The 17,740-nt window shown below is 35.6% G+C and overlaps 3 protein-coding genes across 3 annotated transcripts; 2 read left to right on the top strand and 1 right to left on the bottom strand.

The window, feature by feature from the left end:
* The first annotated feature begins 389 nt into the window (after positions 1-389).
* Positions 390-3,599, top strand: LOC103335172 (cyclin-A3-4-like). Its single transcript, XM_008238182.3, has 8 exons — positions 390-894; positions 1,495-1,727; positions 1,823-1,898; positions 1,998-2,074; positions 2,214-2,247; positions 2,334-2,483; positions 2,762-2,896; positions 3,211-3,599. The coding sequence occupies exons 1-8, from the start codon at positions 589-591 to the stop codon at positions 3,280-3,282; spliced, it is 1,083 nt and encodes a 360-aa protein (XP_008236404.3). The 5' UTR covers positions 390-588; the 3' UTR covers positions 3,283-3,599.
* Positions 3,600-8,905: 5,306 nt separating this feature from the next.
* Positions 8,906-11,857, top strand: LOC103335171 (TIP41-like family protein). Its single transcript, XM_008238181.2, has 8 exons — positions 8,906-9,203; positions 9,309-9,494; positions 9,926-10,016; positions 10,222-10,335; positions 10,465-10,524; positions 10,626-10,667; positions 10,909-11,037; positions 11,575-11,857. Exons 1-8 carry the CDS (start codon positions 9,064-9,066, stop codon positions 11,683-11,685), a joined length of 873 nt encoding a protein of 290 aa, XP_008236403.2. The 5' UTR covers positions 8,906-9,063; the 3' UTR covers positions 11,686-11,857.
* Positions 11,858-13,241: 1,384 nt separating this feature from the next.
* On the bottom strand, positions 13,242-14,092 carry LOC103335170 (zinc finger protein 7-like). The gene has a single exon (XM_008238180.3). It carries the CDS (start codon positions 13,950-13,952, stop codon positions 13,377-13,379), a length of 576 nt encoding a protein of 191 aa, XP_008236402.1. The 5' UTR covers positions 13,953-14,092; the 3' UTR covers positions 13,242-13,376.
* Positions 14,093-17,740: the final 3,648 nt, after the last annotated feature.

Consider the following 17,740-nt stretch of genomic DNA (forward strand, 5'->3'; position numbering starts at 1 on the left):
CGTTAGCACCTACTAAATGTAGCACTTTGCATTTTTTTTTTCTCTTCAAATAACCTGAAGGATGCTACTTGAGTTGGCATGCATTCATTTTCTGTTTGGGAAATGAGTTCGATTGAGTATACAGGAGCTCTCAACCATAAAAACAGAGAACAAAACTCGAGAGAGAAGGGAAAATAAATTTGTGAGAGAATATACGACCAAATGGTGAGAGGGATGAAAAAAATAGGTGTACTCGATTAAATTTTTCTTGTTAACCCCCAAAAATATATTCCTAATTCTATTCCCTCGCGAAATTTGGAGTACGAAAGCCAAATCAAATGAAAGAATGACAGGGAAAAATTATGCAGAAATAAAATCTTAATGTACTATTTAATTAAAATGATCTCGCTATTATGAGTGGGCGATGTGGTTTATTTTCTCCGAATAATATTGGTAAGTATCTACTTATATCTTAGGAGCCAAAGCAATAAACCTAACAAACTGCCAAGAGCGGGAACAAGGATTTTCGAAATGGTAAAATGCCGCCATTCCTTCTCTGCCCATAAGCTTCATAAACAAACAAACAGGCCCTCTCTGTAAATCTCAATCATGGACGAGCAAGAAAACAGCGTGAGCACCACGCTTTCGTCCAATAAGCGACCTTCAATGTCTCCGTCCCTGCAAGCTCCCAAGAAGCGAATCGTGTTGGGTGAGATATCCAACTCGACAAACGACGTCGTTTCCACTCAGAACTCGGCTCCGAAGAAACCCAAGAGTAGCTTGAAGAAGAAGAAGAAGAAGAAGACGACGAAGAGGGAAGGGGAGGCCCTCAAGACTGAACTCGTTGTGAGATCCGTTGATCCACGCAAGTCTGATCATTCGTCTTCTATATATCGCCATCTTCTTTCATTGGAGGTATGAATTCTCCTGTAGCGATTTGAAATTCGATGTTTGGATTGGTGAATCTTGATTTGCATTTGTGTTTAGCTTTTGGGAATTTTTTAGTTGGTTCTGGAGTTATGGAATGGGGTCTAGGCCAATGATATTGATTGCGTTATTGAATACATGATCAGGTTTACATTTCTTTTGGTTTTGGATGTGTGTTTAGGATTTTGCTTTTAGTTTTTGGTTCATGAGTTCGATTTCTAAAGTTGGCTTTCTAATTTTCCTTTTCCTGAGTTCTTCACCTTGTTTGGTTACCATCATAATCTTAAGATTTTTTATTTTTATTTTTTTATGTTTTGTTGACATATTTGGGAAATGATACTTGATAATTCAATTTCAGATTTAGAAGTTCCAAGTGGCAGTTTTTTCGTTTATGATTAACAATAGTTTGGTTGTGCTTATGGTCCATTTAAATTTTTGAGAAGCTTAATTCATAAACCAAATAGTTAAATTAGTATGATTTTTTGTTATTTTCTCTGTCTTCCTACATTTTTGCATCACCAAACACACTTGTATGCTATAGATTGATAGGATAATGGTATCTATGTCTGATGGTAGTGTATCATTCAGATGGATATGAACAAGAGGTCTTCACCCAGTTACATGGGTAGGGTTCAAAATGATATATCACCAAACATGCGAGGAATCCTGGTGGATTGGTTGGTGGAGGTTGCTGAGGAATACCAGCTTGTTACAGACACCCTCTTTCTAACTGTATCATATATTGACAGATACCTGTCTTCATATGCTATCAGCAGGAACAAGTTACAGCTCCTTGGTGTTGCTTGCATGCTCGTTGCATCGTACATAATTGAATACCCTATTTTAGCTTTGATCTATCTTTAAAACTGTGTAGGCATTCTTGACATGGTGACTTGAGTATGGTTTTGTGATGCAGAAAGTATGAAGAGATTTGTCCTCCACGTGTTGAAGACTTCTGCTATATAACAGATAATACCTACATCATGGAAGAGGTGACCAACTTGAGTGTCTTTTTTTACTTGCTTTGCTCTGCTAGTTGATTTCTATTTGTGAGCTTTTTAATTAATGTTGAATTTAGAATTAACAATTAGGTGTTGGAAATGGAGAGGGATGTACTCAAATTCTTGAACTTTGATACTGGTCCTCCCACAACAAAGAATTTCCTCAGGCAAGATAATGCTTTGACAAGTCTTTGGTCATCTGTTTTCCATGGTTGTTGTATGTTTTTTATGCTTATCTTTTCCTTCCACTTATGCAGTTGGTGTCTGACAAATGATATTAATGTTGATTTCTTATTGTATTTGCAGAATCTTAACGAGAGCTGCCTTGGAGAACTACAAAGTAGGGAGACCTCTTTATGCTGTTTTGATGCTGATTTATTCTCTCCTTTATTTTCCACTGATTCTGTTATATTTCTGCCTTTACAGTCTTCTAAGACGCAATTGGAATTCTTGAGTTGTTATCTTGTGGAGCTAAGTTTGCTAGACTACAGTTGTGTCCAGTTCCTACCATCAGTAGTTGCTGCATCAGCTATTTTCCTTTCGAGGTTCACGATCCAACCTGAGGTGCATCCTTGGGTAAGAAATAACGCAGTGGATTGAGTATTGTGATTAACCTGAGGTTTGGCATTCCCAGTCAGTAGAGATAGTTTAATCAGTGGAGAGATTATTAGGTGTAAATTGTACAAAATTCACGAGTACATTAAGGGGAGAGAAATACATGCAGGAGGCAGGCTTAATACTTTTCTAGATTTCAGTGAATATTTCGAATCTTTTAGCTTGAGGAAGAATAATGATTGAATCTGTTAGAAATATTTGGACTGATTTTCTAGTTACTTCATTTATAAATTTTGCAGAGCTTGGCATTGCAATCATATTCTGGTTATAGACCATCCGACTTTAAGATGTGTGTCCATGCCATTCATGACTTGCAGTTGAATATAAAAGGAAGCTCTTTGCGAGCAGTAAGAGATAAATACAGGAGGCCAAAGGTAATGTGGTTTTATGGTGTGACAATTTTGCATCTTGTAGGGGGTATCATGTAAATAAAGGTGATATTATAGATTTAACTTCCAAAAGAGCTTTAATTTCTGAGAATACAACTAGGGGCATTGCCGGAAACAGTGTTGGCTGGAATTTACCACAAGGGGTTGGCTGAAATATACCATAAGGGGGAGCATTGTCTTTAAATTTTCTGGAAATCCACTACCCGATCCTTCAATAAACCAATTTGAGAGTTTTAGGACATGTGATTGCTGCTTTTTAGAAATGTATCTGATCATGGTGATTGAACTTTTTTGGACAGTATGCGTGCGTGGGAACATTGACTTCGTTACCCGAAATTCCTGCAATTTATTTTGAGGCCATCGACATATAAGTATTTTCTGGATTCTGAAAGAAGCTGATTTTGAAGTTTGACCTAGCTTTCAAGAATTACTTTCAACAAATTACATTTCTAGTAAGAGTTAGGGACTGATCAACTTGAAGCTGGTAGATGAGTGGTGCCTAAAGTCAATGCTTGCTTAGAATTTAGATGCAGAGACACCTATGACCTCAGGTTTGGAGTTGACTTTTGGATACTGAATAGGTTTTTGAGAATCATTATGTTTCACTGGGTTCATTCTCTGGACCTAAATATTTGTAAATTGCTGTGGATGTGAAATAAAGGATTATATATTTTTTAGGCATATCAAATTTTTCTAATCAAGCTTTTGCTTTTCATGGCATGCCCATGTTCCGTGCGCAAATTGAGTATAATTCGAGAACCTGTTCCATAATATCCACGGCCCTCAACGCAAATTTCATGTCCAATTTTGAAAGAGTTTTTTATGCATATGTATCTTCAATGCTAAATCTCTGATAAACTCTAGTGACAATGGTGATCGCTTGCACACTTCATACGGCATAGTGATCATTTTCAGGGTCTGAATTTGAATATAGTTCGTTGGGATACTAGTGGCAAAGGTTAGTATTAGGTACATTTAGAGCACTCCCAGCTGCCAGCCTTGGTCAGGGCATGAGGGGGCCCAAGGCCCATTTCCACATTCCAGCAGGCTTCAGCTGGTGGGCTCCACAAGTCTGAGCAGGCCAAAAGGTAAGAATAGCTTGAGTTGTTGCCTAGGTTTGCTAATGTCAGCAACGAAATAAAATTAAAAATCTGAAAAAATACTAAAAATTTCAGATTTTTAAAAATAATTACTTAACATCTCATGTAAATAGTGGTTGCTGGGTTGTCATAATCGGTGGAAATACCACAAGCCCTTTGAGGATGCCACTATTCATGTGAATAAGAATAACCTTTCTTTGTGAATGGGTGGAAGTGCTCTTAGACACTATTTTAAGATGAGTTGTCGTGGTGGAGGACTTGAATTGAAAATTTTAAATTGATAATGTTTAAGAGTGTTGACATTTCTACCCACCTGTTTTGTTTCCCCCACTCACCTTATAATCAAAGTTTTAAAGACAAATTTACCCTTTTGTAAAATTACTTTTAAGAACTTGGGAAAAAAACCTCAAACTCTCCTTAAAATTTAATAATAAAATAAGATTTTCTTTACGAAAAACAATTTCTCTCTCCCTATGTCTCCCCCTCCCGAGCCACCCCCAACCCATCCTTGGAATCTCTACAGCCACCCCCCTATACAACCCTAGCCACCATTCCCCCTAGCACTTGTTTACGAGTCTTGTTCAACAAACTAGGAAACATTTAAGATTGTTGGGGCTTTTCGTATCTGAACCAAATCTTGAAGGAAAGCTTAAGATGATGGTGCCACCATGAAAGCTTGGAACTTTACTTGATTCTTAAGCAAGACCAAGTCAGGGCACACATAAATATAACAAGTAATAGAATAATGGAAGCTCACTCTTCTAGAATCCAAATTCCTGAGAGGAGGTAGACAATGGAGGCTCTAGGTTGCAGAAAATTGGACCCAACAATACCCATTTCAGAAGGAGCTGAGAAAGCAATAGTAATAGAGAAGAATTATCTAATGCATATAAAGAGAGGGAATTATGGAGGCTGAACGGGGTGAGGGAGGGAATGTTGGCTAGGGTTGAGGGCTTCAGGGGTTGGGGTAGGTCGGGAAGGTGGGGAAAGAAGGAGAGAGACTTGTTTATATTTTATTTCTATGTTATCTTATTATTAATATTTTACTTTATTTTGTTTGAATTAATAATTAAATGGCATTTTAGGAATAATGGTAGGGGGAAAAATATGATTTTTTTTTTTTTTCCTTCAAATTTACATGGTGGGTGGGAAAATAAAGCAGAGGAGTGGAAATAACAGCACTCATGTTTAAACCCAAAAGATCAACTACTAAGGTACCCGACACTTAATTAGCACTAGGCTTGGCCCAAGCCAAATAGTGGGGTGATCTCATAGTTCTTGGTCTATGAAGATATGTTGTTAAAATACAAAAATCCAATACAAACAAAAAAGATTGTGTGTTTTGTTTTCTTTCTATTTCGAAGCATTTCATCACTTACTACGCCTTTCTCGTCTCCCTATCCTTTGTACTTGTAGGATTTCTTGCAGCTTCAGTATTTCTTCCGATTCTTGTTATTTAGCAACCACAGAGTTTTTCTATCAATTTTTTTTAAAAAAATATATATTTTCAATGGAATAAGTAGTCATAAATCGTTGGTTGATTGTATCATTAATTATTTTTTCGTCCGGACTTCGATCTATTTGAAAATATAATTCTGTGACTCATAATAAATGTTTCTTTGTTAAGGAAGGGTATATTAATTATTATTATTATTATTATTTTCAATCAAAGCGAAACTTTTTTTAGATAAATTTCAACGGTACAATTAAAAATATCAACAAGACATCTAAAATATCAAGCCCAATAGGGCAACAAACTAATACGGACAAAAGCCGCACTAAAACTATTAGTCTATATCACCACAATTAACCATAAGCCCAAAGAAAGCCCACAAGCCCGACATAACCAAAATCCTAAAACAATACATGAGCCTAAACAAACCCTACCACCACCACATGAAGAAGCGCAATCGTGGCTATACCCACCACTGCATATATAACATATATGGGGAAATATGATTGTCAATGATTTACCTACGCATAAGAGCGAATAAATAAACCAAAACAACAACCTTGCTAAAGAACAATTGGGTGATTTGCAGCAACCTCTATAAAAGAAAATGTAGAATCAAATTTAGAGAACATGAGCCTTGTTAAGGAGTGAGTTTTGGGTGAAGGATTTAATTGAGAACATAGACTAAAATGGCTTCAATCTAAGCATGGCTCAAAAGAAATCACTACAATAGATTTTTTTATATTCAAAACACCCGAGTGGACTTATTCACTAACCTAAAAGGAAAAGACGATTTAAAAATAAAAAATAAAAAAATTCAGTCGCCTAGGCAATTAGGCAGACCCATTTTTTATTTAATTTTAATAAATAGTAACACTAGCTATATTGGGTCTTTTTTTCTTTAAAAAAAAAAGTATATGACTATATTTTTAATATATATATATATATATTTAAAGATCAAAAAATGTGTATAATACGAGTATTAAATGGGAAAATGCTAATTTCTTTATACGGGTAATAACTCTAAAAAAGTAACAAATCAAAAGGGGACAATAAAGACTCGTGTAATGGCTTAATAATGAATAATGCTCTAAACTACTCTTATTGATAAACGAAAACTAGGGGAAAAAATTATAAAACAAAGGGACCCTAGTATAGCCGTGTAGCTCTTTTTTAAGTGAATAGCCACGCGGCTGTACTCTTTAAATAGTATGGCCCCATTTAATACTCATATTATACACATACGTTCATATTTTTCAATAATACTTATGTTTTCCATACACATCTTAAAAACTCGGTAAAATACAAGTTTAAAAAAATACATGTATTGTACACGTATGTATGTATTTTTCATGTTTAATACACGTGTTTTGTTAACAAAATTTTCAATAATACACACAAAATTAACATATTATACACACAATTTTAACATACTATTGAATAAAAAAAATCAAATATTTAAACAAATTATATTAAAATATTATATAGTGGCTGAACTTTTTAGCTGTAACTTGCAAAAATTTTGTTGGATAAAACACATACATATTTATTCGTATTTTTCCCGTTCCGTATTTCACTAACTATTAAAGAATTTGAGAGGCTAAGATTATTTCTTACTTCTTGTACAAAAAATGCAAGATGGTGATTTTGCAATTTCTTTGCCAACCAGAACAACAATTTCAACACAAAATTTTATGGGTACAATAGTAAGAGAGGTGGTAGTATTCTTCTTGTAAAGTGTTGTTTGAAAGTGAAGCAATTACCAAGACCACTCCAACTAAGCATGCAATTCTCTACGACAAATAATGTGACACTCAAGAGAACAAGATAGATCAAAGGCAAACATTCCCATTAAAAAAAAAAAAAAAAAGAATAAAAAAATTGAACTCACATATTGATTTACTGTGAAATTTCCCTATTTTCAATATCTGCTTTAGATATGTTGAAACTAGCAACTTAATAACTATAAAATATAAACTAATGCAAGTAGGCCACAAAAGTTCAAAATTCCTAGGGCACCCTTCATTGCAAACTCTCAAACTAGAAAGCTTATGTTTTGCTTCCAGTGTAACCTTCTCTGTTAACTGTCTTTCCCGAGCAGAAAGATACTTGCAATACACTGATAGTGGGACCTAAGAGGGATAAAGTAAAAGTTTATCAGTCTAATGATTTTCGAAATCACATCAAAATTTCGAGTAAAGATACCCTTATATACGACGAGTCCTAAAACTCCAACAGTTAGTGTTATTGCAAGAGGAACTGTTAATGATCAAGTTGAGTAATGGTGCTTTTCATGCTGTTAGTTCTTATTGTGGATTTTTTTTCCTTTTTTTAAAATAATTAATATAGTCATGCAGAGTATAACCATGCGGCTATGTGCGGAGCATAACCATGCGGCTATACTCTTCAAAAAAAATTTGTAAAAAAAAGAAAAAAAAAGGTTGTTTAGAAGCTATTAGGTGTGTTATTTTTTTTTAATAAATAGTACCATTGCGTGGCTATACTGGGGTCTTTTTTTCTTAATTTTTTTAAATAAATAGTATGGCCGCACAAATATAATTTTTAAATAAAATATATTTAACGGCTATACTCGTAGAAACAAAGGACCGTGCTGCTTTACTTTGTAAATATAATATATTTAAAGAGTATAGACGTGGGGCTAAATTGGGGTCTTTTTATTTATTTATTATTTATAAAAAAATAGTATACTATCGGTGTTTTTTCTTAATTTTTTAAAAATAAGTAGTATGGCCACACAACTATACTATGGTGTTTTTTATTTTAAAAAAACTGCTATACTTAATTAAAAAAAATATATGCCTACCCGCTAACAACAATTTCAAACAAAGTTTTATAGGATAGTAAGAGAGGTGAAAGTATTCTTCAATGTAAGAAAACAAATTCTCTTTTTTGAAGTTGCAACAACTATTACTACCCATTGCAAGCCCAATAAACTTACCTATATTCATTTTTGTTTGTCCACTATCACTATTTATGTAATAAATTTGTAACACTTTTACCACTAAATTATACCCTTTAAAGAAAATAAAGCTAAAAATAACAAGTAACAACACAATATTGTATCAAACTACTAGCTTTCACCCCACCTGTGGTAGGAGAAACACTCTCATGCAATGGCTATAACACTTTTTACTATTCTGGTTAATAATGAAACGATATGTAAGCTAACGTTTCCACGTATTGTGTTATTGGTCGAGAATAGTAAGACAGTGATATTCCCATTACAAGAAAGTTTTTTTTTTGTTGCTGTGGTATGAGAAAACCTTGACAAACAATAGTTTAAAAAAAAATACCTGACAAAAAGAGAAGCTAACATTTAATCTCACTCTTCGACGTGGAGACAACTTGTGATATTTAAACAAAAAAAAGAAAAGAAAGAAGTATAAACCGTTAACCCAAACCAAACCCGGAAAAAGTTTTGAGGCAGTATCAGCTCCAAAGTCCGAGTCTCGTTTAAGAGACCCGCCCAAGCCGTCGATACTCGACCGTAGAATAGAGAAGCCAGAACAAAAACGCGAAGCGACGGAAGAAGAAAGAAGAGAAGCAAGGGAAAACCAGGAGAATCGGTGAGCAGAAAAATGGAAGTGGAGGTTGACGAGAAGGAGCTGAAAGCCGCCGGAGCTGAGCTGTTGACCGACGGACGCCATGGCCTCCGTATCCATGGTTGGGAAATCGAGTCTCGCAAGCGCTCCATTCTCAAGTCCTCCACCCTCGAACTGTATGCTCTTGATTTGATGCTGGGTTTCTGTTAAAAAGTTTCAATTTTATTTATTTTCAAGGTAGATGCCATATTAGGGATGTTTCTTGATGTGGGTTGTTGCAGGTGGGAGAAAAAGCTTGAGACATATCACATGCCAGAAATGGTGTTTGGGGACAGTTGTTTGGCTCTGAAACACGTTAAGAGTGGCTTTACAATTCATTTCAATGCATTTGATGCTCTAGTTGGGTGGAAGAAAGAAGCTTTGCCACCAGTTGAAGTCCCAGCTGCTGCTCAATGGAAATTCCGAAGGTAAACCAGTGGCTACTTTTATGTACTCGGATGGACTTTTGTTTTTCTGTTCTTTCTTGGGTAGCTTTTTGACACTCAATTCTATAGCGTGTTACTAAAATGTGTACCTCTTTTGATTTCAAGGGTGATTGATTGATGCTTTATGAGACCCTCCATATGCTTTGTACTATCTAAAGTATGGGGATAATTTTGTAGAGCTAAATTAGACTGGCAAATTCAATTGACAGGATAGAAATATGTCTCGACTTCTGAATCTCTCTCCAATTTATTTTCTGATAACTTTGTTGTGGAATAGAAATAGTTGTGTCTTGATGGTGGGTGTGAATCTGTCGATTGAGTTGTTGTTGTTTAAAAAGAAAAAAAGAAAAAAAAGAAAGTGTACTGATGGAGATACTGGTTTTCGGTCTTACATTCCTTTTCTCAATTTTCAGTAAACCCTCCCAGCAAATAATACTGGACTATGATTATACATTCACAACGCCATACTGCGGAAGCAAAACTGTTAAGTTTGATGCAGACAAGGTGCACATTTTATCTTTTTCTATAGTTGAGCATTTTCACTCTGTTTTGTTAAACCTCGCTTAAAAGAAGGAACTACAAGGTTTCTGGATGCAAAGCCTTTCCGTTATTTATTTGACTGTTGTTTATATTATGATAGTGATACGAAATATTCTTTAAAAAGGAAAGATAGTGATACTATAGTATTAATTCATATTTTATACGGCAGCTTGAAGGAGGAGAGATCTCTAAGGATACCTGCAATCTCCATTGGGAAGACTGCAACGAAAAAATCGATGTAGTTGCTTTGGCTTCGAAAGAGCCTATTCTCTTTTATGATGAGGTGGGCATCCTGGCTGATAACTAGAAGCATATTCATAGGCTGTGCCAATGCAGACATATGCGTTTATCTACTCTTTTCTTTTTATGTGTGTACCTGCCATGACAAAAGTCATCCTTTTAACCTCTACAGGTGGTCTTGTATGAAGATGAATTGGCTGATAGTGGAGTGTCACTTTTAACTGTAAAAGTGGTAAGTCTTCAATCTCCATTTTCCCCTTGTGGCTTAATCTGCTTTTCCAACAATATGACGATGGCAAGGAAGGACTTATCATGTACATTTTGATTTTCTAGAGAGTCATGCCAAGTTGTTGGTTTCTCCTGTTGCGATTTTGGGTGAGTCAATTTCTCTTAATTCACTTGCATTCCTTCCAAGCACAATTATCAATGTATTTTTGGTAGATAAAATTGTTTTGGCACAAGTTCTTAATTTGTTAACTCTGGGACTTACTTAGGAAGTATTCTAACTAATTGGAAAAAGAAAATACCAAGCTCTTTGGAAACTTCATGATTTATCAGTCACTTCTTCTTTCTGTTTCCTTAATGTTATAACTTACTGATTCAGATCTTCTTACAGCTTAGAGTTGATGGAGCGCTAATGAGACTAAGGGACACTCGAATGCATTGTGCTTTTAATGACAATGCAAATCCCACTATTCTTCGAGAAATCTGCTGGAGAGAAGCCACATTTCAGGCTTTATCTGCAGTAAGTTGAAGTTCTGTGCTTGCATACAAATTATAATGCTGCCTTTCTTTCTGACACTATCTCAAATTATTTAGTTGTTTTGTTTACTCTTGTGAAACAAAGAGATGCTCTGAACCTCCCCAACTTCCCAAAACTTATTTGATTGTTGTGTGACTTGTGGAAAATGAACAGGCATTTTCTGTTCATCAAATTTGAACTCGGTTTGTATTCAAGGCATTTTTTGTAAGGATGTAAGTTGTATTCAAGTCAAGCTTTGCTTAAGTGTAATGTGGTGGCATGCTACTCTACATGGGATCTGGTTGCTGTTTTATCTTATGGACTTGAAATAGATAGTCAGCTAACTGACTTTTAATAAACTAGCAACTGTATTTTTCTCTAAAGGTGTTTTCTAATAGTTCCTACTAGTGATTTTGTCCTTCTTCTTCCTATGGGACCTTTCTAATTTTCCTACTAGTAGTATTGTCAAAAGAAAGAAGTTTTTTTGTTGCGTTGTGCATGAAGTATTTTCTTTTCTCATTTCTTAATTAAATGGTGCAGAAGGGATACCCTTCTGAAGATGCTGCCTATAATGATCCAAGCATCATCAGCCAAAGGCTTCCTGTGATCATGCATAAGACCCAAAAGCTAAAGGTACCTGATAATGTGTAAGGCTGTAAATTGTCTCCATGCAGAGTTTCTGTTTTGCTGGGTTCTATTGAATGTAAACTTTTCTTTTCACATTCACATATTCTCTTACTCTTTCTCATGTTTATTAAGTTCTCTTGTTCAATTAATTTGGAAAAGTAGAAAGGAAAAAAAACAAAGAGTACTTTATGTTTCCTATTTTTATATTTGTATCATGCCACCACAATAATTGTGGGGAGAGCGGAAAGCAAAGGGAATACAACATGAATTAGTAATAAGGTTGCAACTTTCATACGAGATTATAATTTATTTCTATAAATAAACTTCTCTAAAAATCAAATTAAAAAATGGTTTACATACAAACATTCAGGATGCGCCCCTGGACCTTCGCTTAAGCGATATGGGGTGAGGATAGATCCTAGTTTAACCAAAAAACAAAAAAAAAAAAAATTATCAGAGAGACCCATGTGTTGCTAGTGTAGAACGTCCATTGTATCGAAGTTGAACTAATTGACCACATCCCCTCTATGTTAATCTAAAAGAAGTTCCCTTAAAAATAAGAAGTAAAAATCTAAAGGAAGTTCCAGATGGTTATCTCATTATAAAGTTTAAGAATAATCTTAGCATCAGTTTATATGTGAAAAAGAAAATGTATCAGAAAAACAATGTCCTCTGATATTAAGCAATTCTAGGCAATGGCATACGAAACCAGATAGAGGGAGTGCATGTGACAGGTATGCATCACAAATAGACATAATGTTTTATCTGACATATAGAAGTCAGTATAGGAAACTGATAAATTGGGATTGTTGTTGTTGATGTGTTCTCCAAAAGCATCTTTGTCCTTTTTCTGGTAGGATAGACTCCATTGGTAAGGATATCACTTGGGATCTCATGTTTTCCGTTGCTGGTATGGTATATGTAAGAATTACAGCCACTAGCCGTTTATCAGTTTAGGAAGGCAAAAGAAAAGTACAGGAAAAGAAATGCTAGGCACCACATAGAGGCATTGATTTGGGAGGAGTAGCATAAAATGTTAACGGAGGAAAATTTCCAAATTCTCATATTATCTGATTCTTTGTGGAGCTTAAGGAAGTAAAGTTGTACAAGTGCAAAACTCTTTCTTTTGACTTACAACCTAGGTGTGCGGTCTTGGCCCTGGCTACAACCTGCTGAAACTTTCACATGCATACAAAAATATGACATGTCAGAACTTTGTTGTTACTTTCAAAATCTCTTGAGTTTTTAGAGTTGCTAATCTGCCTATGCTTTGACCTTTCTGAAGGCCTCAGGGATGTAGCTTTTGAGTGGTAAAAGCAGGCTGGGATTAGGGTGGCTCTTAGGCTAGAATCTTGCCAAGTCAATATTGGGAAAAGCCATAGCATTGTTTGAGCCATAGATACAACAAAGCTAGAAGTTGATAATCAGTAGCAGAATAGAAAAACCTCATAAGAACTCATTTCCATGAGACTAATGCACTTGAGATTATTGCATGCATCATGGAATAGGAAATAACTTCAATATTATAACATGCCTAAAACAGTAGGAACTTCTCAGTATCTTTCCGAGTTTCATTGAGTAGATAAACAGAGGATGACTCTCCAAGTAGGCCTCTAACCTATGCTAGTTCTGTACTTGGTAGAAAATAATTGAGACCTCTTCCAAAAGAAAAGTCTTAAAACAAAGTTCCAAACTAAGGTAGTAGGATGGATGGATCAGAGCCGAAGGTTTAAGTCAAGCTTGCATGGCTCTGATTGTGGCTCTAATACTTGTGAATCCAACCGGAAGCTGCCTGGCCACATAGAATCCATTACATCGTCCAGTGTGAAAGGCCTCATGCTAAACCTTGTATTTGCATCATTGAATCTTGCTACAAGTGAAGTTTCATCTCTGCTTGGCTTGTGCACAAGTGAGTGGGGCTGAACGCTGAGTGATCTAACCGTAGAAGTAGTGAACGGAAATCCCATCATTGACATCATTCTTTGAGACTGGTATCTTCTGGCTGCACCTCTTTCTCTCTTGTGGGCGTTCTGGTGACCCCCTAATGCCTGCGAGCTGAAGAACTTCCTCATGCAGAAGTTACAGGAAAACACCTTGCCAGAAGCTGGTCTTGACTGTGAGTCTGTGTCTCCCTCTGTTGAGAGCAAATTCCTACCTAGGCTCAGGTTCAGCCACTCTCCTGTATTAAGATCTTCAGTTTCTTCTTTGTTATCGTTGTTGATCAAAAATCTGTTTTGCTCTTTATCTAATATTAGTTCACTTTCACGTTCTCCTTCTCCCTGGGAGATCATTTCTTCTCAAATCTCAAATTAGGTGAGGGTTTCAAAAGGAAATGGATGAATTTAAGCTTGTGCAATGGTTTGAAATGGTTGTAATTGACTGTTTGAAGGGTTTGATCAAAGAGAAAAAGAGGAAAGAAATGGAGAGAAGCATTAAGAATGTAAAGTGGAGAATGCCTGTTTTTTATTTTATCTCATCTCAATGAAGTGGCCCCTACCTTGTGATGCTTGGTGCTCCAGGGGACAATGTCTATGTCATCTTCACTGTTTCCCTCGTTAAAGTTTAGGATTCCTCACTTTCATCTTTCTCCTTTTTTTTCTGTTCCTCAAATGACACCAACTTTACATCCTTCCTTTTGGAGTAACCGGAAGAATTACAGAGTTGACAATCCTACAACATTACTAGTCAAAATCATTCTTCTAAATGTTCATTTAAAGTGTCTGCCACGTTTGCTTCTTATCCACACCAATTATACAACTTGGTTTCTGTTTAACTTAAGTGGATTTGTGAGTATGATGATGGGATTTTTCTTATTCTCAATATGACTTGGTCAATAGGAAAATCACCTTGCAAGCAGTAGTTTTCTTCTCTTTCTTCTGTGAATTTCTTCTCCTTAGTTACCAACAGTAATTAGTAAACTCTAGTCTGTCAAAAGTTCAAAACACAGTCCACTTACATCACTCCCTGCATATAGGACATAAGTTTTTTACCCACCAGACAAAACCCTTTCATGTCAAGTAGGTATCAATTGGCAGTAAAGATGGGGCACCTACCAAACCAATATGCAATGCTGAGTGGAGATGAGTAATTATGATAAGAAGCTTCACAGTGCAGCTAAAATATTAGTGAGTGGGTAGAGTTACTCTCGTTTTAATTGCCTCATGATTTGATGTGTTGTGGTGGAGTGATTGGGGCCCAGAGAATTGGCAATAATTTTTAAAAAAAAGTAAGCAATTAGCAAACCAGATAGGGTGGTATCGTGGCTTGCAAATTTTTTAGTGTTCCCTTTGGGACAATAGTATCTGTGCGGGTGTCTTCCTGCTGGGACTTCTTGATGTCCCTTTTCGAACTGCTGGTGGTGGGCAATGTGTATGTACAGTAGGAGAAGTGCATTAGGAGCCACCTGTACTTCTATTCAGTCCTTTTGTGACTTAAATCAAAGCTAAAGACAAGAGGAGCTCGGTTGCCCTAAATCTCTCAACACGCACACACAAAGATAAAAGTTGATCAAAAGTTATAACAAGAACCAATGAATTCTGAGCTTTCTGAAAGTTTGCAGTCCTGTTCATATGGAGAAACACTTGTGTGAAACAGGATAACATTGTTTTGCAATTTCCGGCGAACCATGGTATGTCATGAGTGTTAACTTTTCCACGTGGAAGTCTATAATTGGCTAAGGATAGGAAAACAAATCTACTCTCCATTTTGCCCAAGTTTTTCTGATTGATAAGGCTGATGTAGATACGAGAGTTTTGATTAACATTTCACACAAGTTTTTCTAGTTGATATGGTTGCATTAATTATACAGAAAGTTCGAGTACTAAAACATCGTCATGTGATGTAATTAAATTCACATATTATAATATTGGTGGATGACGAGTTTATGGGTTGTAGTATTAATAATTAAAACATGTGTTATAAGGAGGAAAACTTTCACAACTTACCTTTTCATGTTTGCACAAGGTATTAAGAAAAAGTTGCAAATAAGTTAAACAACGGTTAGCCTTGTGATAAGAATCGGAGAAGTAACATACATAAAATTCTCACTTGGGGTCTGTTTGGCACTGACTTTGGAGGACTTTGTTTGGCTGAAAAAATGTTAACATTCTTGTGCTTAGTAAAGCATTTATGAGCAGTAGTTTTAGTGACAACCCAATTGCCCAAACCCACCCTCTGTTCAGTATTATTACTTGCTGTGTTATGAAGATTCGTGAAGATTGGAACTGCTATGTCAAGCATGGCTTTCGAGAGCAGAATTATGCTGCTGCTGCTTTGGCTGCCAAAAGTTATGAGTTTAATCATGGCCTCCATGTTTTTAAGAAACTCCTGCCTTTCTTAGAGCCATTTTAGATGTTGATGCTCGAGGTGCTGCTAGACCCTCGCCTTGTTCCTATTTAATTGTTTCTGTTTTGGAGCGTTTGCCCCCTCTGTACCCAAAAAAAAAAAAAGAAGCACTTATGAGGAGAAGAAGTATTTTCTTCATAATTATTCCCAAACGTGTCAACTTGCCAATGAACACCTAAAAGAATGCCCACTTTAGTTTGTCTGTCAAACTTTTAAACCCTTTTTGAAGGTGAAAAGATACTCTTTTGGGGTTCTTTAACCCCCTTTTCTCATTAAACAAAAAGATATTCATGGATACCACCACCATGTGAAGGCTTTCTCCTCTTTCTCCTTTTCTCCTGCATGCATCTCAATTGGTTTAGTTATCAGCACCAGATGGAGAAACACTTTCATGAAGCGGGGATAGTAAATTAGTGTTATTCCCATTGTAATTAAGTTTTTCTTCATCGGATGAACATGAATTGCTGAAGACAAGTTAATCTCTTTAATGGTTTATTAAAAATTTGTGAAGATAAAATTAAAAAAAAAATCTTAATTCATAAAAGAGGCTGAAAATTCAACTCTCGGCATGATATTGATGGATAGTGGATTAGCAACAGCTATTTCTGATTCAACATCTCGTGAGAAAACTGAAGAAAAAAAAATTTACTGGAAACAAGTACACACGGTTCTGTGTCATATATAATCAGTTATGGTGTGTTTACTAACCATGAATTGAATTTCACATATAGAGAATTCATGCGTTTACTTCACGTCAATGAATTAAAAAGTGAGTAGGGGCACAAAATTAGGAATTGAATTCTGATTTTGGCAGAATAATTCTTGGATGTGAGGTGATATTCTAATTTCTGAAGAACTAACCCTTTATGAAGTCATCTTTTTTACTCATTATATTCTCACACAATTTTAAATTTTCCAAATTTGTCATCTACTTTAATCCAACAACGATGACATTTTAGTAATTAACACAACTCATACCTGAATTCCATATGATTTAGTAAACAACTTCAATAGGAATCTGGAATCTAACTCTCATCAATCCATATGATTTAGCAAACAACTTCAATATGAATCCAGAATCTAATTATCCTCAATTCATTCTAATTCAATAACAGATTAATAAACATGTTATTAATGTGATCTAATGTCGTTAGTTACATTACATATATGACTCGCTAAGATGATTAGAAAATGTGATCCATTTCTTTCTTGAAGAGCTTTGAGTGAATGGAGAAAATGATTACTAATTTATTATCGATCTCTTGACTTTCTTTGTTTGCAACAAATGTTGAACCTAGATTCGATTAATTTCCTGCCCCCACTTCAATGTGACTTGAGTTAAATCCACCTATGAAAAAAACTTTGTTGAATGTCTCTTTGTTGGCCTGTGGACCACAAGAGAAAGTGGAGATGGGAAGAACTTGGTGTTCACTTGGACTTTTTCTTTTCATGGATTCTCTTCAAATAGTAGCCCATGTAGGTTTGAGTTGAGAGCAAGTTGCACGTGGCCCCACATGCTTCTTTGTTACAAGAATGAACTGAAACTTTGCATCCACAGCTGACATTAACTGTGGCCCTTCACTTCCTCTTTTTTCTTTTAAAATCAACATTTGGTATGAATGCAAATGAGAAAAACCAACTTCGATGTTTTCTGTTTGTTTGACATGCTCAAACGAAAACGAACCTTCTGTTACCACTTTTTGTTTTTGTTTTGGTTTTGTTTTGTTTTTTAAAA

Source organism: Prunus mume, linkage group LG6 (assembly GCF_029339155.1).
Source record: "Prunus mume cultivar Tortuosa linkage group LG6, ASM2933915v1, whole genome shotgun sequence".
NCBI lineage: Eukaryota > Viridiplantae > Streptophyta > Magnoliopsida > Rosales > Rosaceae > Prunus > Prunus mume.

Excerpts from the sequence above, each read along its gene's own strand:
- LOC103335172 (XM_008238182.3), top strand. The coding sequence starts at position 589 with ATGGACGAGCAAGAAAACAGCGTGAGCACCACGCTTTCGTCCAATAAG. Across the intron at positions 1,899-1,997 it reads ATACCTACATCATGGAAGAG|GTGTTGGAAATGGAGAGGGA; the intron begins GTGACCAACTTG and ends ATTAACAATTAG. Across the intron at positions 2,248-2,333 it reads CTGCCTTGGAGAACTACAAA|TCTTCTAAGACGCAATTGGA; the intron begins GTAGGGAGACCT and ends CTGCCTTTACAG.
- LOC103335171 (XM_008238181.2), top strand. The coding sequence starts at position 9,064 with ATGGAAGTGGAGGTTGACGAGAAGGAGCTGAAAGCCGCCGGAGCTGAG. Across the intron at positions 9,495-9,925 it reads GCTCAATGGAAATTCCGAAG|TAAACCCTCCCAGCAAATAA; the intron begins GTAAACCAGTGG and ends CTCAATTTTCAG. Across the intron at positions 11,038-11,574 it reads CATTTCAGGCTTTATCTGCA|AAGGGATACCCTTCTGAAGA; the intron begins GTAAGTTGAAGT and ends TAAATGGTGCAG.
- LOC103335170 (XM_008238180.3), bottom strand. The coding sequence starts at position 13,952 with ATGATCTCCCAGGGAGAAGGAGAACGTGAAAGTGAACTAATATTAGAT.